The 23,473-nt window shown below is 42.5% G+C and overlaps 1 protein-coding gene across 5 annotated transcripts in view; it reads left to right on the forward strand.

The window, feature by feature from the left end:
* HHAT (hedgehog acyltransferase) overlaps positions 1–23,473 on the forward strand; it is a 373,363-nt gene that overhangs the window by 140,496 nt on the left and 209,394 nt on the right. For all 5 annotated transcript variants that reach the window (XM_058275157.2, XM_071207710.1, XM_058275159.1 and 2 more), the window contains one exon: positions 7,133–7,283. In XM_058275157.2, coding sequence (XP_058131140.1) covers positions 7,133–7,283 — 151 coding nt within the window. The remainder of the gene's footprint in view (positions 1–7,132; positions 7,284–23,473) is intronic.

The raw sequence follows: 23,473 nt of genomic DNA on the forward strand, positions 1-23,473 counted from the left end.
TCCATTTGTCATTGTCTTTCACATTGTCTGCCCTTTCTCTTTATTCCTCTGCTTCCTTGACTTCGTAGTTTGTTAACTTGAGATGTCTCAGAAAGAGCAAATCTGTTACCCTGGAGTTGCTCACCACAGAACACCACCATCTCATTGGTTTCACAGATAGCTTAGCTTATGATGTGTTCCTTCAAGCTGGCCTTTCTGAGGAGATTTAAACCTCTTTCTCTGAAGTTATGTTTGTTTGAAATAAACTCCTTCAACTCCCTTTAACAGCTCCCTGTGGCCTTATCATCTGTTTCGCTTCCCACAGGCCCTGTTCCATGTCTGACCTCAGATTGTAAGTGAACCTAGTAACATGATGATGGTGGAGGCAGCAAATCCAGATTCAAGACCCCACTCTACTGTTCGTTAATGTGTGTTCTTAAGCAAGTTTCATAACCTTTCTACGCCAGGTTTCTGCCTGTAAAATAGAGGTAGTAATAGTACTTACCATGAAGAGTTACACTGAGAATTAAATGTGATGATGTCTACTGCTTGGCATATTGATATATTAAGTGCTTTATAATCAGTGACCATTATTATGCTATGATAATCTCTCAGAAACTAGATTGTTTCTTGGCAATTGGGATATTTTGTACACACGCACACAGATGTATTTGAATGTATATATGAATGAATAATGTGTTTGTATATTTGGTCACACATATATATTTAAGACGTCTAAAAATAATAAAGTATAGTGAATATGCTTACCCATTACTTATTTTAAGAAATAAAATATTACCAACACAGTTGAAGCCCCTTGGACACCCTCCCTGACTGTGTTTGCTGTCTTCCCCCTAAATATAACAACTATCCTGAATTTGATGCTTTTTATTTTCATGCATTTCTTTATATTTTTACTACATGTGTTATTATTTTTCATGGTTATTGGTAATTATAGGACTCATTGGAGATGGAATGAAAATGAGAAGCTGCTTGTGAAGGATATGATAGAACCCACTTCACAATCCTAAGAAGAATATAAAGTACAAAACTCTGATCCAACTCCCAGCAGGAAACCTCCAGGCCTCTGCAGCTTCTGTTTGGCTGAAGGAAGCTCTTCCTGGGATGGGGATGCACTGAAGGACCACACCTTGGCCTCTTTGTCCTCTCTGTCCTATCTGTACCTTCATTCAGACAGAAATTGTGCAGCCAGAATTTTACACCCCCACAGTCACATTCACACTTCATTTTCCAACTGCCTGCTTTATTTTATCTCCAGTTTGGGGTCTTTGGTTATGCTCCTCCAGCCTCTCTGGCTCCCTATTTTTCTCTTTTCTTGTCTCCTCTCCCTTGGTTTGGTGTTGCTTATACCAAATACTCAGCATTTGCATTTATTAGCAGCAACCTCAGAACTGTCTACTAGGAAGGGCTCATGGGATGGGTGCAACCTGGGTTTCTGGGACCACCCCTTTGTTGAGCCCTGGAGGGTTAACTGCTGGGTATGGATTGCCTTGTTGTCAACATGGTATAACCAGTTTTTAAGAGCATATTATTACTGTGCTATGAATAAAGAATTTTGTGATACAGGCTGTGCAGAGGTAGAGAAATTACAGGCGTGCACTTCGGTCAGAGATATTCAGCTTGGCATTGTGTCAGGGATGAGTCTGAATTGCTAGATTCCAACTGGTTTCTTCTTCACCAGATCAGTTACCCTGCTGAGGTCAGTTACTAGGACACTAGCTCTTATCTGGTGAGGCTACGGGCTTAGCTTCCAGCTCCCTAAGGCCAGATTGAAATGATAGTGTTGGCTGTAGTCATTCACTTCCCAGAATTCAGTGACTAGAAATAACTGAATTCCTTTAACCTCCTTGGCCCTTCAGGCTGGGTAAGCATCACAAGAGATATTGCTAGCATCTCTCACCAGCACATTGTTCTTCCCTTCTTGTCTCCAGTGCTTGTACTTCTGGAGCTCATGGCAGCAATTCCTCCATTCTGCCCATTACCTCACTCCCTTTCCCCATCAATCATATTTATTGGTTCTTGGTTTTCTCGATGCCAATCCTTCTCCTGACAAAGAACATTATCTGTCTCCTTTAAGGCAGCATCCATCTTTTCTTCAGGCTCCATGGAACCCTGTGAACACCAGGATGACTCCTTCCTCTGCTTTTGACCTTTCCAGGACATCAGTGTTCTTCTTCCATACACCTTTACCAGAAGGGAAGATCTCCAAGTCCTTTGCCTTATTTTGTGGTTCCTGGTCTGTATTCTTCTTGATTGATCATTATGTTTCTAGTATTTATTTCAGATCCTAAATGTGGGAGATTCTTAAAAAGAACCTTACATGAAAGGAAGCTTATAAAAATACGGAAGCTTCCTGAATCTGAGTGGAATCACTCACAAAGGAGTTCAAATCTGGAATAGGTTAGATGTGAGCAAGGTGAAAATGATGGGAGTCATTTGCCTTGGAGCAGAAGATGTCCAGAAATGAGATCAGGCCATGGACCCAGGAAAGGCTGGGGATGAAGTCTAGGGCTGAGTCAAGGTAGTACAAGCTACCATACAGATATGACAGTGCAGAGACAACGTGCCTCCTGAAATGGAGTGAAGGAAGGAAGCTGGAACCAGTGCCTTCCCCTTACTATGGGAATGAACCTGGGACCTTGTGTGTGGGAAGCCGGTGCTCAACTACTAAGCCGTATTGGCTCCCCTGAGTTAGCTTTCTTGTTTGTTTTGCTTGTTGTTGTTGTTTTTCAGGAGGCTCTGGGAACTGAAACTTGGACCTCCTATGTGGGATCACATCCTGTTTGGTGTGTTCTAGGCTTCTTGGATATGCATAGTCACATCTTTTGTTAAGTTTGGGAAGTTTTCTGACAGTATTTCCTTGAATATTCCTTCTGCCCCTTTCTCTTTCTTCTCTTTCTGGGACTCCCATAATGTGTGTATTGTCACTCTTGATGGAGTCCCAGATGTCTCTTAGGCTATTTTCACTTTCTGTAAGATTTATTTTGCTCATCAGCCTGAATCAGTTCAATTGTCTTATTTTCAGGTTCACTGATTCTTTCTTCTACCAGCTCCATTTTGCTATTGAAACCTTTCTGGGAATTTTTCATTTCAGCTATTGTGGTTTTCTACTCCAATAATTTTGTTTGATTCCTTTTTAAAATTTCTATTTCATTATTAAGATTCTCATAATGTTCATTTGTTGTTTTCCTAACAACCTTTAGTCCTTTTGATGTGTTTTCCTTCATCTCCTCGAGCATATTAGAGATAACTTCTTAAAGCCTTTGTCCAATATGTCTGTAGTCTGGTCTTCTTCATTGCTGTTTTCTGGATTTTTCATCCTTTTCATTTGTGTGGGCCATGGTTTCCTGTTTCTTTTGTAATCTTTTGTTGCACAGTGTATATTTTAACATTTTATAATGTTAATTTTGGGATTTATTCCCTGAGATGTCTGTTGCTTGAACTTGTAACCAGCTGGTGATGTGATAAATTTTCTTGAATGTCAACTTTCCTATCAGGAAGGGCCGCCCAAAGCAAATGCAAACTGCAGGGTTATCCCTATCTATTCTGGGTCTGGGTCTTGTCCTGGGCTTGTGCATGCTAGTGGCCTTAGTATTTCTCCTTTTTACATGAGCTTGAATGCCTCCTCCACCTCCCAGGAGACAGATCTTCTCCCTCTCCCAGGTGTTCCACTTCTGGACTTATGGCAGGTAATCCTTGCCCCAGGCTGTCCACCTAATTGTTTCTTATACTGATATTGTTGTCTCAAGCTGCTTTGGAGGGCAAATTCTTAAAGTGGGGGCATGCTGTGGAGGAACAATTCCTGGCCCCCAGTGATCTGAAGTAACTAATAGGAAAGAGTGATCATCGATCAGCCCATACACACCCGAATCTTGGGGAGCTGGTCTCTGTGTCCCTCCCTGGCACCAGGATGGTACACTAGTGGCCAGGTTGAGTACCTCCCTGCTGCCAGCCGATGGACTGGGGCTGCGTGATGCTAGCCGCTGTGTAGAGAGGGCAGTTCATTGTATGTGTTGTGGTTTACCAGCTTCTTCCTCTGCTCTTCTCTGGGTGCTGCACAGTATTGTACTGGATGTTGGAGTTTTGAAATAGTTGAATTAGACAGTTTCTGCCTGTTTATTAGTTGTTCTGATATCTGGAGCTTTCTCCTCTGCCATCTTCCCACAATCCTCTGGAATGTTGAGTTTTCATTTCGTTTATCTCTAAGTGTATTTTAAATTTTCCTATCATTTGTTCTTTAGCCCCTTGATGGTTTACGAGTATGTTGTTTAATTCCCACATTTTTGTACACTTTGCAGTTTTCTTCCTGTTACTGATTTCTAGCTTCATTTCGTTGAGGTCAGAGAAGATACTTTGTATTATTTCAATATTTTTAACTTTACTGAAACTTGTTATGTGTCCGAATTTATGGTCTATCCTGCAGTGACCCATGTGAATTTGAGAAGAATATGTATTCTGTTGTTGGCTGAAGTGTTCTACGTGTGTATCAGATCTATTTGATTTATAGTGTTGTTCAAGTCCTTTATTTCCTTGTTGATTTTTAAAAATTGAAAAATAATTAAATTTTTATTTTTGAACATAATGAAAGTGTAATGAAATTCATGTATGTCAAGTAACTTTTAACTACAGCAGAATCATTTCTATTCTTACATTACCTTCTAGTATATTGTATGCCTAAGAGAGAATGTAGCAACATCCTTAAGAGTTAACACTGAAACCTTAGACTGGGACTTAACAAGGTAAAGACAAATATTTAGGTAAGGGGAAAAGAAAAAGGATGAGCCATGTGTCTTTCATGAGAAAAATGAAAATCAATAGCAAGATGGCGGAATTTTTAAACCCACAGGTACAAACACAGTTTTCTTTAAAACTGTACAAAAACAAATTATGATTGTAATGCTTTACAAACCATCATGCATCATTATTTTCTACACATATGTCAACCAGTTCTTAAAATTTCAAGGAAAAATATTAATTTAAGCTTTTTACTTCTTAATCCATAAGAAATATTCTTTAACATAAAATAGAACACTTTTACATCTTAATAAATGTGTGACTTCTTGTGCTTGCCATCTGTATTGGGGGCAAAATTCTCCAGTTACCTTATTTTCAGTTAGATTTAGCCTTAGAGTTATGTTAAAAATTTACACAAAATCTATCTTTTCTTTACCCCAGTTTTATCTGAAAATACTAGCAAATGGTGAAGATTGTGTGGAAATGGTGACATAAAATGTGGACTCAGCTATGGATTTATTTCATATGCCTTCATATGGCCGCTGTGCAAAAATAGTCTCAAAAATAAAGACAATACTTGAGATATGAAGCAACACATTCTGTATGACCTTTTAACCTATTTAACAGGGAAAAGACCTTTCTGCTGCTTAATACACAAAAGAGCTCAGGACGGCCTTAGACATGTTCAGTTTTCTGTAGATCCTTCGACATCTTCAGTTCTTCAGGCTGATCTTTTTCAGCCCCGGAAGCATAGTGCCCTTTAATCAGTTATCTTTATTTATGCCCCATCTGCTCTTTCTGAGGGAGTTTTCTGACCAGAGTCTGGCAGGTCATTTTGGAGAATTTTAGAGTTCCCCCTCATTTCCTTCTCAATCAGTGGAACTGAGGTTTTCACCACTCAGGGCTGCCATATGCCCCAAGTGCTTTTTAAGACGTTATTGCAGCAGGTTTATTCCACGTCTTGATGTAAGTGGTATGTGTGTTTATGTGCATGTCTATGTGTGCACCAACTTTTTTTTGGACTCTTACTAGACACACATAAGAATGCTGAAATTATGTATTCAGTCCCTCCAGGTATGATTGTAGTCTGGTGTTTGAAAGTCTGAAGAACAACCTATTCATGACCCTGAATAGGAACAAGACACAACAGTTCTTGAGGTCTTCTTTGTTGTACCGAGATATACGACACTCAACATATGAGCAGCCATCTGTCATTGTCCAAGCTGTACATTCAGAAAATGACTTATGTGTTACCCTTGGCACAGGGTTACCATTTACAATCACCTACTCCGTAGTCGTGACATTCTTTTAAAGATCCTCTCTGGAGTCTGTCAGTGAGGTCAGAGAGTTTTCTGCTAGCACCTCTTGAGGGCTCAGGGATTTCCTTCAGAACACCCCATAAAATAACCTGATCAGCTGCATCATGTGCCCTGCAGTATTTCCCATGGGGAAGAAGGAATCTTGGGGTTGGACAGTATTAGCAGCTGGTCATCGTTTTGGGGGCGCCCTCTTTGGATGTACCCTTGGCCTTCTCATTAGGGACATTGCTCTAGCCCACACTTCTTCCCTCCTTGTCGTCTGCCTGGGCAAGTGTGTGTACTGTGCCGTTCTCAGCACCCTGTTGACCAAGTCCTGTGTTCCTCCTACCCTGGAAAGACACCATTCATGCTGAGGCTGCTCCGTGCCCTAGCACGGGAACTTCATGTAGAATTTTGAAAAGATTTGGCAAGAATTTTTCCTTTGTAATAGTTCATATATTTAAATAATATATAAATATATATAATGTACACGTGTGCACACACACATTAGGTGTGCTCTTTCATAAAGAGCAGTATGACTGCTAAGAGGTCCTGTGACCTGGCCCATTAAGAAAGGAGATCAGGGAAACGGACTTTGGCCCAGTGGTTAGGGCGTCCGTCTACCACATGGGAGGTCCGTGGTTCAAGCCCCGGGCCTCCTTGACCGGTGTGGAGCTGGCCCATGCGCAGCGCTGATGCGCACAAGGAGTGCCGTGCTACACAGGGGTGTCCCCCGCGTAGGGGAGCCCCACACGCAAGGAGTACACCCGTAAGGAGAGCCGCCCAGCGCGAAGGAGGGAGCAGCCTGCCGAGGAATGGCGTCGCCCACACTTCCCGTGCCGCTGACGACAACAGAAGCGGACAAAGAAACAAGACGCAGCAAAAAGACACAGAAAACAGACAAATGGGGGAGGGGAGGGGAATTAAATAAATAAAAATAAATCTTTAAAAAAAAAAAAGAAAGGAGATCAGGTGTGTAAGGTGGGGGAAAGTAGGGTGGTGCAGAATCAAAAGCAGGTGGTACATTCCTGGGTGTTGCCTCTTTCCCAGGAGATTGCTCCACTTCCAGACAGTGTCTAACAGGTGCCCTTATCTTTCAGGAGGCCTGGCTTTGGCCCAAGTGCTCTTCTTCTATGTGAAATACTTGGTGCTCTTTGGCGTCCCAGCTCTGCTCATGCGCCTGGATGGACTCAAACCGCCGCCCCTCCCTCGCTGTGTGAGCACCATGTTCAGTTTCACGGGGATGTGGAGGTCAGTGGCTTGGTTTATTAAAGCCCTTTGTGGCATGTCTGCTTTCAAAGGGCGAGGCTAAGGTCCTTTCTTTGCCACTTACTCAAGCCACATGTGGCCCTGTGGTTTCTTCATCTGGCTAACAGGATGACAATCCATGCTTTCTGGTCCTCGAAACAATCAGGATATGAAGCTATGTGAGATAAGATAGTTTCCTACAAAGCCAGTGTACAAATGCACAAAGGGTATGTTTGAAGTGGTTTCTTACGAACTTGGAAAATGTTATTGTATATTAATGATTTTATTGCTCTCTCTTTGAAAATGACAAGTAAATATATGGGACTGTTGATTAAAAAAAAAAATTAGGATAACAACATGGGCCATAGTGGCACTTACTAGTTCTTGGGTCTTGGGCAGTTTATTAAATCTCTCTAACTTTCAGTTTTCTTCTCTCTGAAATGGCAACAACAACAATAATAATAGCAATAATAACTATTTCAGAGAGTTATTTTGAGGATTAAATAAGCTAATGCATTAGAACATCTGGCACATAGTAGATGTTTACAGATGTTGGCTTTACCATTTTATATTTGCTGTACTCAGTGCACAGAATAGATAGTTGCTTTTTCTGAGTTTTCCCATTGTTATTGATTTTGTCCCATAAGGTTCCGTTGGCCTGGAATCTTCATTCCAAAAGAACCCTCGGCCATGCTGTCATTTCTCATTATTGGTCCCCAGGGGGGCTTGTTTATTGCTGTGTTCTTCTTAATATTTCCAGGATGTAATAAGTGACAGGGCCCTGAGAGTCAGTGCCTACTTCAAGTTTCCTCTCTAGGCACCTTGTTTGCCTTACCCTAATCCTTGCCCAGCTCCTAATTGCTGTACCAGGTCAGATCTGTGGCTCATTTAGTCTCATATTTCATCTTGGTGGGCAGAAAATCCAGGACGCATCTAGGGGAGTCACTCACAGAATATCATTATATTTAGTGTTGCTATTAAAAATGGTTGGGGGAGGATAACACTCAACATGCTGGTTTTCCATAGTAACTTCTTATAGATACTAAATTTATCTAAGTCTGTTTAAACTCATTTATTTTTGGTACAGTTTGCTTCTTGGGGTAAGCAATTTCATGCAAGCCAAAGCCAATAGTATCCCTGTACCCCCATCTTATCCCTTCACTGCATAACTACTTACCTCCACTTTACCATAGATCTCACTCGTGCAGGCTTGAGGGGGGCTAGGGTTGGGAAGATGGGTCAGATGGCCCATGGAATTGGGGGGATGGTTGGGGGGAAGCAGGTGAACACCGTTGATTGTTAGGTTTGTATAATGTCGAGAAAACTCTTTAGAAAATACAATAAGGAAGGGTTATGGGTTTAAGGTGTTTGATGGGGGCCGTCTGGCACAGGGTGCACCGGGGCAAGCTTCTAGGGAGTGTGAGTGCTCATCTTGTCATAGGGTGTTATATCAGTGGGTGAAGACCCACTGAGCGGGAAGGTGTTGTAACCCCATCATGGGGAGGCCCGATGTTCCCAAACAGAGGAGAAGGTATCTTTCAAGAGCATGGGTGGCTCCCAGTGGGGGAGGACAGACTAGTGTGTCAAGCCCTCAGCTTTGCTGCAGGTATCTGTGGATCTTGTCCTTCAAGCAGTGAAGCTTGGTTGTCACGGTGGGCCCTGAGGGGAGGGGGAGGGAGAGGAATAGAATAGTTGGAAGAGGGGGTAACTGGAGGGCAATCGAAGTGTTCTGCAGGATTGTGCAGTGATGGATGCAGGTCATGTTAAATTTCACCAAAAATTTATAGAGGTGTATGGTCTAAAATGTAAACCATAGTGTAGCCAAAATTTTATAGAAGTGTACAGTCTAAAATGTAAACCATAATGTAAACCATAATATAACCAGGGTTGGCAGCTATGTTACAATATTTGTATATTGGTTGTAGTAAATGTAACATCCGCATGTAAAAAGATCACAGCTGGGGGGGAGGAGAAGAGGAGAGAAATAAATAAAAAATAAATCTTAAAAAAAAAAAATCATTGCTGGGGAGGGGGAGGATGCAGGGAATGTGGGAGCCCCCTGTATTCTATGTGACTTTACTATGACCTAAAACTTATTTGAAGACATAATAAAAAAAAAAGATGTAAGGCACTGAGGAAGAAATGGAAGAGATTGCCTTGCCACTGTATGTACAGGACAACACCTGTTACAGTGATGAAAGGCAAAATGTCAAAAAATTTTTTAGGGTATTTTTCATTTTTTTAATACTCCAAGTTATTTTTTACTTTATTTTAGTTTTTCTAAATTATTATGTATTTTATTTCTAATCTTTAAACCTACCATTACTAATTCATTTTCCTATTAATTGAATTTGGCAATATATTAGGCTTCACTTTTTAAGAAGTTTTTGATCACAAAAGGGTTCAAGTATGGCAGGGGAGGAGCATTAGTGTGGGGTGTCATTGATGGGGGATGCATGGGTGGGAGCGAGTTCTCCAGGGCATGCATATATAGGGTATATAGATATGTTTGGTTGTTCATTGGGTATTGACATAGTGGGTAGAGTTTCACATGACAACCGAGGGAGTGGCTGAGTTTCCATCCTAGGGAGCTCTGCCACATTCCCCAGTGGAACAGCAACAATCCCCCAAGTGCAAGAACAAAGACTAGTGAAGAAGGATGGTCCAGTGATGGACCCTTGATACTGATGACTATGCTCATGAGCCTGTGTACTTAAAATTTCAACTTGGCCTAGAGCTGCAGGGTGCCTAAGCATTACCTCCTGAGAGCCTCCATGTTACTCAAATATGGCCACTCTCTAAGCCAAACTCAGCATATAAATGCATTACCTTCCCTCCTCCAGCGTGAAACACGACTCCTGGGGATGAGTTTCCCTGGTGCCAAGGGATTACAACCAAGCACTGGCTGGTGATGGAACTAGAAAAAGATCTTGAGTAAAAGGTAAAGACAAATGAGTTTATATGGCTAAGAGGCTTCAAAATGAGTCAGGAGGTCATCAAAGGGGTTGCCCTTATGCACATCTCAGCAGGAACTCAGAGATAGCCAAAGCAGATACAACCCCAGGTACTGGTGCTCCTGAGGGATATGGAGACACCCAGGCCCTATGGTCATGGCAGATGGCTCTAGAATTCAGTGCCTTGCCAGTGGGCCCTACTTTGGGGTTTGTGGTCCTGAGTGTGATGGAGCTGGACTCAGATGTGACTTCTCTATACTTGCTTCCTCTGTCAGTTTTACTGAACCTGTCGTTGGTGCTGGGGTTGGTATATACCCAGGAGACTTGAATCTCTGTCCTGTCCAAGTGCCGGCTGGTCCCTGAGCCTCAGCAGAGTTGCAACACCTACTCTCTAGTTTGTTGGACTTACCCAGGTCATCTAACAAGGAGGTGAAGATGATCAACCACCACACCAAGAAACCAAGAGAGTCTACAACTGCAAGCAGAAGAATCCCATCCATCAGCCATGTGGGATCTAAGCCCCATCTCAATGTAAAGATGGATGGGCATTGCCATCCCAGGATCCTCAGGATGGAGGAATAAAATATGGATTAGAATGGATTTCCTGATATTCTACTATAGAATTATTGTGACTCTAGCAATGGAAGAAATTTTATCATTGGTGTGGAGATAGTAGCCATGGAAGTTGCTGAAGGCAGGGAGAGGGAAAGAAAGTTGTGAAATGGGGGCATTTTTGCAACTTGGAGTTGTCCTGAATGATATTGCAGGGACAGATGCAGGACATTATATATCCTGCCATAACTCACTAAAGGGACTGGGAGAGAGTGTAAAATACAACGTAAACTATAATCCATGCTGTGTAGCACTGCTCCAAAATGTGTTCATCAAATGCAATGAATGTACCACACAAATGAAAGAAGTTGGTGATGTGGGAGGAGTGTGGGGGGTGTGAGGGATGGGGTATATGGGAACCTCTTATATTTTTTAATGTAACATTTTGTGTCATCTATGTATCTTATAAAAAAAAATTCCATGTGGTTATTATTAATACAAGGAGTGTCAGTTAATTGCTTTGATTGTCCTTATTTACTTCATGGACTATCACAGGTTACCCTGCTTTAATGGCATGGTTGGGGAATGCTAGCAAAAGGGGGTTCTCGTAATTCGGAAGCCAAGGAGTTGTTCTTGTTTAAAAGGTGAGCTTTCTTGGATGGCTCCGTTACTTTTGACCTATTTGTAAAATAATGTACTGAACAAATGGATCAGAACCCAGCATGACTTGGGGACATGTCACCAGTGTCTTGTGTGAGCCCAACATGGTTCCTCTGCCTCCTGCGTGTGAGTGCTTGCACTAATGAATTTCTTGGGAAGCACATTTTCCTAAAGAGCTTCCCTAGTGTCAGCTGGCAAAGCAAAAAACCACAACTGCCAGGCAAGCATGCTGGCTCCCGGCTGCTGGCTCCCTGACTGTAATTAATAACCCATTTATTGTTACAAGAGGCAGTTTAGACAGTTGACTACATTTCACACTCAGAACAGTTGTCTTCATGTCCTTTATTTTATTTGTTGTTATGTCTAAGACCATCAGTTGTATATATACCACAGAGCTGGGACAGCATGTCTACCATGACCTTTGTCATCTTCTCAATTAGACCTAGACCCAAACAGTTTAGATCCCAGGTTGTTGTATCAGTCTCTTCTCCCTCTCAGTTAAGGTTTTGAGATGCTTGTGGGCAAGAGTGTAATGATGGAAAGCTACTTGGAGTGACATGGTTCTAAAGGGAGGTGTTTACAAGGGCCTGTGGTGTAAAAACAAATACAGTGTTCCCTGGGAGTAACTTAGACTCTTATCCTGGCATCCTTTAGCATGCATGAGTATAGATTTTACCTTTCCTGTTTTAATTTTGTTCAGGATTCTTGAAGGATTTTCCAATTTGCAAATTAGAGTTAGAAATACCTTGGGACTTCATTCTTTGTACACAGTGGTCATTGCACATTAAGTAGTTGAATTTAGGAAGGGAAATTTACTGGCTCAGAAGAAGCCTTAATTGAAAAAATATATATTTTGCTATTTGCTGATGCTCTGTCTTACTTAGGAGGAGGTTTCCCATGTTCATGTATGGTGGCCTTGGATCCTGATCCCCATCCTCTAAACTTTTCTCTGTAAGAATGCATGGCAAGGGGAAATAAGTTTTGAGCTGGTAATCTCAGTGTACATTTAACGTTACATTAATATTTCTGGGCTATCTATTGAGGCATTAATACAAAAAGCGGAGTTGTGCTCTCTTCCAGGATTTAGGTCTGAGCAGAATTTAGTCCTGTGCAGAGGTGAAGTTGGGTGATGGAACCATTTTTCCTGGACTATAGTGACCATTCATATTGTGAGACAAAGGGCAGGAGGATGGGAAATGGAGGGAAGAGATTAAAAATGAAATTGCTTAATGATTGCCTGACCTAGAAGATCCTCACCAAATAAGGTTTAGGACTGATAATGAGATGATCTTTGAGCCTCCAGTTTTAAAGGAGCCTTGTAAGGCTTGGTCACTTTGTTGACTGACGGCACGATCTTGCATTCTACTTGCCAGTAAGAGAAGACTTGAATCCAGCAACCTTCTGTATCAGAGGAATTTGAGCTCCATATCATAGAACAGATGAAACTGGCCATCAGCAGAGAGGCAATATTCCTTGACATGATAGTACAAATTGACCATGAAAAATTGCTCCACCTGGAGGCCCAAAGCTGAAAGTTAGGACCTGATGAGTTCATTTTTTCCCCTATTAGCTCTTCTCTTTCATGTAATTGCTGCTCAAATAAATATTTGCAGGCATAACAAGACCCCAAGGAGTATGTGTATTCCCATTTGCATGGTTTTTCTGTGATCTTATGAACCTGAAAAAATGAGAATTTTCTGCTTAATTTTTAGGTCTCATGTTTTAATTTAGGTGAGCTGAAATCTGTAATGAGCATCTTGCGCCAGGAATCATTAAAGATGACATTGTGTGTCCACGGTTCCAAATTAGAAATCTGATCATGTTCCTCTGATTTGACTTCTAGCTTTGGAAGCAAACTGTGCAAAATGATAGAATTTCCCCTGATGGCTGGTGAGTTATGGGTCAATTTCAGTTATCTCAGGAATCTTTCACAGCTTACCTTCTGAGTTTCTGGAATTATGATGCTCTCAGATCTTCACATGCAAACTCATGTGTCACTGCTTATCCCAAAAGGTCTTGGGCACTGTTGGTGGCTGCTGAACGTTATTTACTGTGCAGGAACAACTTTGAGTTGGGGATGGGCAGGGATCTGAGCTCCTTCTTTCAGTGGGGCATTGATTGCCTGAACTGTTAGAGCAATAGAAGAATTTAGATCCCTAGTTGGAGAGTTGATCCAGGCATATGGTAGATGATAAAAACCAGCTATGCAAACTGCTAGCTTTGAATTAGATCTGTCTTTGAATCATGTTTAGCTTCAAGTTGCAGCACAGGATGACAGGCAGAGAGTTCGTGAAATATGCAGCATATCTGCCAGGATTGTGGGGTGGAAAGCAGGGGGCAGGATGAACAGAAAGGAGTAAAGGTAGAGTGGGTACTGTTAATAAAGTTTCACTTTTTTTTGCCTACCGACTAAGAGCTTGCTACTTACTAGCTGTGTGACTTTGGGTAAAAAATTGAATTCTCTGGGCCAATCTTCTCATCTTTAAAATGGAATTAATAGGGGGAAGTGGCTGTGGCTCAATCAGTTGGACTCCTGTCTACCATATGGGAGACCCTTGGTTCATGTCCCAGGGCCTCCTCGTGAAGGCAGGCTCACCCGCACGCACGGAGCGCCAACCAGCTGACACTGTGGAAAGCTGACACAACAACAACAAAAAAAGAAGACAAGCAAAAACACAGAAGAGTGCGCAGTGAATGGGCACAGAGCAGACAGCAAGCAAGCCGCAAGGGGGTGGGGGGAGTAAATAGAAATAAAGACAGACACAGAAGAACATACAGTGAATGGACACAGAGCACAGAGAGCAGAGAGCAAGCAAGCCACGGGGGCGTGGGGGGTGGTGGTGGTGGAGCTGAGGAATTAAAAAAAAGAAATGAGGGAGAAATAAAGCCATTTTAGGAAAAAAAATGGAATTAATAGCACTTATTAATTGATCCTAGCATATTGTGGGTCCTCAAGAAGTGGTAACCTTTTTCTTTTTTTTGCGCTTAAATATCAGGGGACAGAGAGATCTGCCTGGCTGATGGACCCAGTTGGGAAAGGAGTGTCTGGTGATGGGATTAGCTGAGTAAAGCCTCCAGATCAACTTGGAGCCCAAGATATGATAATTCAGAGATAGGGACTAGGATGGGAAAGTCACCAACCAACCTCTACCCCCAAACGAGAGTCCATGGCCAAAGCACTTTTGTTGGTTTCCTTATCTGTTGACTGAAAGAGTAGGAAGTGAATCTTGCTACTAGATAATGCCTATGCTACCTTCCCGTTCTATCTTTTTATAAGCCTCAGCCACACTGGATGCAGATGACCCATCAGTACTGGGAGCTAATAACTTGCCCCACATCAGTGGGCAAGTTATTGAACTTCCTCACACCTCAGTTTTTCTGAGGTATTAAAATGGGGCTAATCATGGTACTTGCCCTACTGAATGTGCCGACGGTTAAACATGCTCCTGTGCTGAAGCAGTGAACATAGGACAGTCGGACATTGTAGACCCTAGAATGTTAGTGAATAATCATAGTTACAGCCAAGAGAGCAAACTATACACCTGTTTGTTTGTTTTTTAATTTCCCTGGATGAAGGAGGCGGAAGGTCGTAGAGTAGGTGGTAAACCGTGGATGGTGAAGGCTTGGGTTTCAAATTGGAAGCATGGGGGACCCTCTGCCTGGCACCATAGGACCCCTCCCACACCCCAGGGGGGCGCTCCTTAATAAATCCAGCCCTGAAAACGTTTCCAGGCATTTGTATTATCTCACATTTTTGGGTACCACTCTTCTTGGTCAACCCTGCCCCCTCCTGATCAATAAATAGATTCAGAAGACTTATTTGCCTTTTCCTAACACTCGTATTTCAAAATTCCCTCATCTTTTCCTTTAGCCATAGACTTCCATAAATCAGGATTGAAAGGGAATATCAATTTGAAGCAAGTTTTATGAATCATCATTATGTGTTGCTTCTTGGATTTATTAGTATTTTCACTTCAGTGACATTAAGGGCATCAGCAGTTAGTCTGTGCTCCTCTCCATTTTCTCCCTACCTGGAGGATTTTTTTCAGTTCACACATTACAAAGCACTCTTAGAATTTTAGAAGGTTTTTAGGGTAAGAAGCAAGCCGATGCCAAAAACAGCAGGGGCATCTTCAGATGGAAGGCTAGCTGCATTAGTGACAGTCACAGAAGCATCGTGTCGGAGACCACAGCTCTGGCACCACCACTTACTAGCTGGTGAAACTCTGTGCCTTAATTTCCTTCTCTATAAAATGGGGATGTTGTAGTACCCACCTCACAGAATCAACATGCACAAGGCACCCTCTACTTCCCTTGGTAACGGCCACACTGTACGATAATTGTCTCTTTACTTGCTACACCCCCCACCAGACTTTAAGCTCTTTGAGGACAGTGGGCCCAATCTTGTTCCTGTTTTAACACTATCCTCAGAGCTCTCCTCAGTGTCCAGTATTTAACAAATGAACAGTCTTCTTTGAAATTTTGATCCCCAGGTCGTAAGAGCAACATTTTCAAATATTCTGATCTGGCAGCTCAGCGGTTTCTTCTGTAGTACAGATTGACATCTCACTGCTGTGGTTGTACCATGCCATGCCCGCTGTCGATGCCCCACCTTCTTTCCCCCTGTTTTGATTGTTAAGTATCAGTACATGGCATGCCAAAATATTGTGTCTGCCTGCAATTTTCTCGAGAATGAATTGACCCTGTGAAGAATGTAGAATGAGAATATACACCTTTCTTACTTAATTACTATCATTATTTTATCAGACATCTAAGCACATCCTCCCTATTAGATGAGGGAGAAAGTTTGCTATGATAGAGGAGTTTGACAGCTGCTTGTCTTTGGAAATAGAATTTTTCCGAGGGAGGTGCTGAAAGTAGATTTCCTAGTCTTTTACAATGGAAGATGAGGAACACAGAAAGAGGAATGAGAGTGAGGTTCTTCTAGAACATTTTCTTTGGACAGCCCAAACTCTAATAGTAATAATAGTAACAACTAAAACAACAAAAAGAATAGCAGCAGCAGACACTTACTTTGTGATTACTTTGTACAGGCACAGTTCTCAGGTTTTGTTTTTTAAAAAAATTTATTTATTTTACTTTATTTATTTATTCCTCCCCCCCGCCCCTGTTGTTTGCGCCCACTGTCTACTGTCAGCTCTCCGTGGCAGTGCAGCCCATCAGCTCTTCACGGCAGTGCGGGCCAGCTCGTCTTCACCAGGAGGCCCCAGGAATCGAACCCAGGGCCTTCCATATGGTACACGGGAGCCCAGTTGCCTGAGCCACATCTGCTTCCCAGTTCTCAGTGCTTTTACATATTTTAACTTATTTAATCCTCAGAAAATTCCTATGAAGTCAGTACTATTATTAGCCCCACTTTACAAGTGATGAAACTGGGTCGTAGGGAGGTTGAGTAACTCTCCTTAAATCACACAGCTAGTCAGTGGTGCACCCAAGCATGTGGCTCCAGCATCTGCTCTTAATCACTTCCCTCGATTGCCTCTCTAATGAAAAGGGGCCCAGACAAATTCCTCCTCCATGGTCTGGAGTGTGAGGTTTGTAAGACGGGATCTGGGATTTAGGGAAAGTGGAGAAAGGTGGTGGTCTAAGTCCTGACTCCCTAGAAAGGGCGTGGTGTGGGGAGTGGTGGGGAGGCTGCAGAGGAGAGTGGGTTGGCCTGTATGCACAAAGCGATGAGAATAGCTTTTTTTGTTGTTGGTGGTGGGAATTGAATCCGGAACCTCATACATGGGAAGCAGAGGCTCAAACCGCTGAGCCACAGCTGCTCCCCATGAATAGCCATTTTAAGCCTGAATAAGTGCCCTGGTGAATGGAATAGCATCAGTGGGGTCTTCTGCTCATAGGAGTAGTCTCCATCTGGTGAGAACCCCTTCTGCTGCAAACAGCAATCCAGAATCCTGTGCCCTGTGGGGTGTGGGAGTGGGAAAGCTTTGCCTGGTATCCATATAGAAACTTGATTTTTAAAAATCTTTATTAATACTTTATTAACCTTTATAAATACTGTTGAGGGAAAAAAAACCTATTACGTATTGTCATTGCACCTCTGCAGAGGATGCACGAGTACTGTACCCCTTGCATCCTGTGAAAAAGCCTCATGGGTGATAGACACAAAACTTGCTTTTGGTTCTCCTGCCACTGTCTCCTCCTGCATCCCGATTACCTGCACTGCTTTGATGACTGTCCTCCTCCTTCTCTGCTCCTTTTTCTCACTGGGGCTTGCCCAGCTACTCTTTGCCATTGGGGAAGGAGAACTGCCCTTGTGCCTGCTGATCTTTAAACTTCCCGGCTCCCCAAGCACTATCCCATTTCTCCTTCAGACTCTCCTTCAGCAGACTCCACCTCCACCTCAGTTCGAGGGTTAAATTGACAGTGCAACCTCCTCTTTCTCCTAAATGTGTATAGCGTTTTTTGATGTTTCACTTCTATGTTTGTATGCACTCTGGCCTCTCATTCTTTGCCTGCGTAGTGTCTGCCTTTGGTGATAGATGGAGAACATCCTTCTTCATCCCATCTGAAATACGATTCCTTTTATACAGGGCGGGAATTTCTAATTTGGGGATCCATGAGCGCCTGAAACTGTCAGTACTTGTTTATTTTCTTCAGATTCTCTAAACAGTCCCTATCAACTGTTTTGGTGCCTGGCTGATAGACGCTCAACAAACAAATGTTTCGTGAGTGGACAAATGAATAATCCTCTACTATCCCTCCTCCCTTGAAGAAGATAAAGAGAAAAATGGTTTATATGTGAAGTATGAGTCTAAATTTTTGTAGTGAAATGAATGCCACCTTTTGCTATATTCTCTATTTCCTGTGTAGTACTTGGGACTCCGATGGTGTGCATTCTAGTTTCTTTAAAATGTGAACAGATATTGTTTCAATGTTTGTGTATTCAAAGACTGCAAGAGGGAATTTGTGTTTCTTTATTGGGTTTAGTGGATATAGGAAAAAGGGGCGAACTAAGAAAACAACTCTTCTATTTCTTTGCATCCAGGGTAAAAACCAACCAACCAACTACCAAAAATAAAAAGAAGAAAAAAGAAAAAGGGCCAGGGGACTAAGGCAGATGTGTCCTCTGGTGTGCAGTGGCTGGGAAAAGGGAAACCCTTATCAGAGACAATCTGGTATTGATGCAGAGGGAAACAAGACGCTAAACGCAACCTTCAGAAGAAACAAAGGGAAAAGGGCTGAGTAGGAGTCATCTAGAATGGAGAAGTGTGCCCAAGGGGCTCCTGAGTGATTGACCCCCCAGATTCCTATCCCTGAGCCTCCTGGAGTGTCTCATCTATAACCTTTCTTCTCTGCTTCTCTCTGGCTGTATCATTTTGTACCCTGCCAGCATTTTGCCCTGGAATTGGGAGGAGGTGGATCAGCTCCATGAGTCATCAGTTGAAGGGAAGGGGGAGACCTTCACTTCTGGTGCCTTGGGTGGTGAGTGCCCTGGTATCACAGATTGCCGCTCTAAGTTCATGTTTACGGGGATGAACTGGTAGAACATGGTCACATTCCATATTACCATTACTACTGGACCTTTAAGAAATGGATCAGGGGAAACGGACTTTGGCCCAGTGGTTAGGGCGTCCGTCTACCATATGGGAGGTCCGCAGTTCAAACCCCGGGCCTCCTCGACCCGTGTGGAGCTGGCCATGCGCAGTGCTGATGCGCGCAAGGAGTGCCGTGCCACGCAAGGGTGTCCCCCGCGTGGGGGAGCCCCACGCGCAAGGAGTGCGCCCGTGAGGAAAGCCGCCCAGCGTGAAAAGAAAGTGCAGCCTGCCCAGGAATGGCGCCGCCCACACTTCCCGTGCCGCTGATGACAACAGAAGCGGACAAAGAAACAAGACGCAGCAAATAGACACCAAGAACAGACAACCAGGGGAGGGGGGGAAATTAAATAAATAAATAAATCTTTAAAAAAAAAAAAAAAAAAGAAATGGATCAGGAGTTCTCAAACTATAATTTGCATTACAGTCACCTGAGTGTTTCGTTAAAATGCAAAATCTGAGCCCAGAACTGGATTCTGGTTGAGTATATTAGGCTTGGGCCTGTAAGCTGAATTTTATGAAGCACCTTAGCTGTTTCTGTGGTCTACAGACCACACCCTAAGAAGTTTTTTTTTTTTCCATTAGTATGGTACATTCGTTGAATTTGATGAATACATTTTGGAGCCCTGCTACACAGCATGGATTATAGTTTACATTGTAGTTTACACTCTCCCCCAGTCTATTCAGTGGGTTATGGCAGGATCTATAATGTCCTGCATCTGTCCCTCCAGTGTCATTCAGGACAACTCCAAGTCCTGAAAATGCCCCCATATCACACCTCCTTTTCCTTCTCCCTGCCCTCAGCAACTCCCATGGCCACTGTCACCACATCAATGATATAATTTCTTCCATTGCTAGAGTCACAATAATTCTATAGAATACCAATAAGTCCACTCTAGTCCATATTTTTGACCATTGCCATCGCCTGTAGGATGGAGTCTAAATTTCTCAACAAAACCTACAAAGCTCTTCATGGAATTGGTCCCTGCTTCTTTTTAAAATTTTATTTTATTTTGAGCATTGTCATGTGGGCGTCTGCTGTGGAAGAGAGACACAAATTTATAGACTATGGAAGAATTGCGACTGCAGCCGATGCTGTGAAAGAGAGGTAATCAGTGCTATTAGAGCCTACATAGGGCGATGAATCTAATCACAGGGAGTTCCTCTGTAGAGGTGTGGATTGTGTGAAATCTTGAAGGGAGAAAAGGAGGGGAAAAAGTATTCCAGGGAGCAGAAACAGCACGTGCAAAGGCTCTGTGGTGAGAGATCACGGTGAGTCTCTGGGCCTGAAGGACGACTGTGGCTGAGATGCACACACTTGTGTGTCGAGTGTGATTTGAGATGAAGCTGGAGATCCTTGTAATCCTAGGGAGGAGTTTTTTGTTTGTTTGCTTATTTGTTTTTTAATAAAACAAGGACTGAGATTTTAGGACTTCCAACACTTTTAGGTTGAGTGGAAGGGCTTGATCCTATAAAGGAGATAGAAAAGGGTCTGCCAGAGGAATAAGGAAAATCCAGCAAGAGTGTTTTATACAAGAAGAAGGAAGAAGATCTTTCAAGAAAGGAGGACGTGGTCACTAGTGTCAGATGCTTTCGAGAGGTCAAGGGAGGTGACCTTTTGGGTTTAGTAAACTGAAGGTCGTTACTAATCCTAACAAGAGTTTATTTCTGTGGAGTAAATCTAGTAAAAAACTAGATTTGAGGAGTTTCAGTACGAATGGTGAGAAAACACTCATCTCTTACATCCCTCTCTCAATGCAGTGTTCTATCTATATTGAACTGTTCGCTGTCCTCCAAGGATGTTGAGCTGCTGCTTTGCTGAGTCTTTGCCCACTCCATTCTTCCTCCACCCAGTCCTTTCTTCATTCCTCCTTCTGCATCTTCCACTCTTGCTTCACACTGGGTTTTTTCTGGGAAGCCTAACCTGCCTCTCCAAGGTTTTTAGGTACCCCTTTGCTCCACTTCTGTGGTGTCCAATATGTGTTTTACTGTTACCATTGCATGTATAAACTGGCATTGTAATCATTTGTCAACTTGCTTGTCTCTTCTACTAGGCTGTACGTTCCTTGAGGCAGGGCCTGCATTGTGTTCCTGTTGCGTTGTTTGTGCTTTTCTCAATGCTGAGCATTTTGTAAATATTTGTGGAATGAAGAATGAGGGAATGACTGAACATATAATTCAGTGAGAACCAGGAGGAATGTACCATTGTTATATAGCTGGATATATGCCGTAATACTTTTAGCCATACAGAATTATTCTTTGGAGAGATAAAATAGATCATTCTTTCTGTCTTTCCTAAGACCACCTCCATTCATGAAATTATTCACTTAATGTATAACTATTGAGTACAACCAATGTTCAAAGAAAAAATGAATATAAATAAATGTTAGTCTTGTTTGCCCTTAAGAGACATGTACTTAAATATCAAATACGTGGCAGAATATGACAAGGCTCAAATGACTAATTTAGGCAGAAAGCATATTAACTCTTTCAGTTTTTGTTTCTCTGGGAGTGCCTTCATCTCTCCCTCATTTTGAAAGACTGTTTTGCTGGATGTAGATTTTTGGTTGGCAAGTTTTTGCTTTTGGTACTGTAAATAGTTTGTTCTCTAGCTTCCAACATCCATGTTTTTTTTTATTATCCCGTCTCCTTGTGGCTTTTTGCGTGCTGTCTGCTCTCTCTGTCCATCCGCTGTGTGTTCTTCTGTGTATTTATTTTATTTCCCTCCTCCCTTGCAGTTTGCGTGCTGTTTGCTCTCTCTGTCCATTCGCTGTGTGCTCTTCTGTGTGTGTGCTTTTTGTTTTTTTTTTTTTGCTTGTCTCCCTCTTTTGTTGTGTCACCTTGCTGAGGCGGCTCTCCGCGGTGCTCTGCAGCATGCAGGCGAGTCTGCCTTCACAAGGAGGCCCTGGACGTGAACCCAGGGCCTCCCATATGGTAGACGGGAGCCCCACTGATTGAGCCACAGCTGCTTCTCCCCTCCATGATTTTTTGATGAGAAATTGATACTTAATCTTATTAGGACCCCTTGCACATAACATATTGCTTTTTTCTTGCAGCTTATAGAACTCTCTCATCCTTGGCATTTGACAGTTTGACAACTCTATTTTGGGCATGACCGTCTTCAAATTAATTCTGTTTGAAGTTTGTGGAACCAGAATTATATATTTATGTCTATCCTTAAATTTAGGAAGCTTTCTGCCATTATTTCTTTGATTATTCTTTTTGCTCCTTTCTTCTGGGACTTCTGTCATGCCTATATTGGTACATTAATCATGTCCCACAATTCTCTTAGGTTCTGTTTACTTTTTTTTCATTCTTTTTTTCTTTCTGCTTCTCAGCCTGAATCATTTAAATTGTCTTGTTTTCAAGATCACTGAGTCTTCCTTCTGCCAGCTCCAATCTGCTGTTGAAACCCTCTAGGGAACTTTTCATTTAGATATTGTGGTCTCCAGTATTCCTGTTTGTTTGCTTTTTAAAATTTCTATCTCTTTATTGAGATTCTTGTATTGTTCATTCATCATTTTCCTGATGTCCTTTGGTTCTTTCTCTTTAATAATATTCTTTATCTCCTTGAGCATATTGAAAATCTTGTTTTTAAAGTCTTTTTCCAGTGTGTCCAAAGTGTGGTCTTCTTTGGTGATCATTTCTGAATTTTTATTTTGTTCCTTTGGATGGGTCATCATTTGTTTGTCTTGTCTTTTATTGCACCCTCTGCATTTTAATATTTTAATGTGTTAAGTCGGGATTTAGTCCCTGGGCTGTCTGTTCCTTAACTTTGTATCTAGCTAGTGATATGACACAGGTTTCCTTATGTGCCAGAAGCCAGAAACAAAAATAAACAAACCAACATGAAAAACACCTTTCAGAGTCTTTGCTAATTGGCTCGCATTGGCTTGTGCTCTCCTTTAGTTTTAGCCTTCATATCAAGAATATGAGCCTGAGGTGAAAGTGCACTGTCTGAGCCTGCGCCTTTCCTGGGCTTGTTCTCTTTGTGGCCTTAGCAATTACCCTGTTTAGAGGAATCTGAATGTCCCCTCTACTCCCTATGGAATAGTTTTTACCCATAGCCTGGGTGCCCTTTTGCATGTCTTAAAGCTGACATGTGTTGCCACAGGCTGCTTTGACCTGATTGTATTTTACACTGCTTTAGTCATACAAAAGGTGTTTTTGCCTGTAGGGCACGTTTTGGGGGGTGGGGGTGGAGGGTTAGCCAAAGAAGAGTTTCCTGGATGTTTTTCAGGATGCCACCTGAGAGATTGGCGCTAACATACAGGCACCCACCATATGCACACAGTGTTTACTCTGCTTTCTCTGGAACAGGGTCAGGGATCCACAGTAAGACTGTAGGCTGGCTCCATACTGCATCAAGAAGGGACTGGGAGAAGGGCAAGCAAGAGCATCATGAGTTTTTCCTAACCATCCCCCCCCTTTTTTAAGGAGGTACTGGGAATTGAACCCAGGACAACCT

The sequence above is a fragment of the Dasypus novemcinctus genome, chromosome 13, assembly GCF_030445035.2.
Source record: "Dasypus novemcinctus isolate mDasNov1 chromosome 13, mDasNov1.1.hap2, whole genome shotgun sequence".
NCBI classification, from domain to species: Eukaryota; Metazoa; Chordata; class Mammalia; order Cingulata; family Dasypodidae; genus Dasypus; species Dasypus novemcinctus.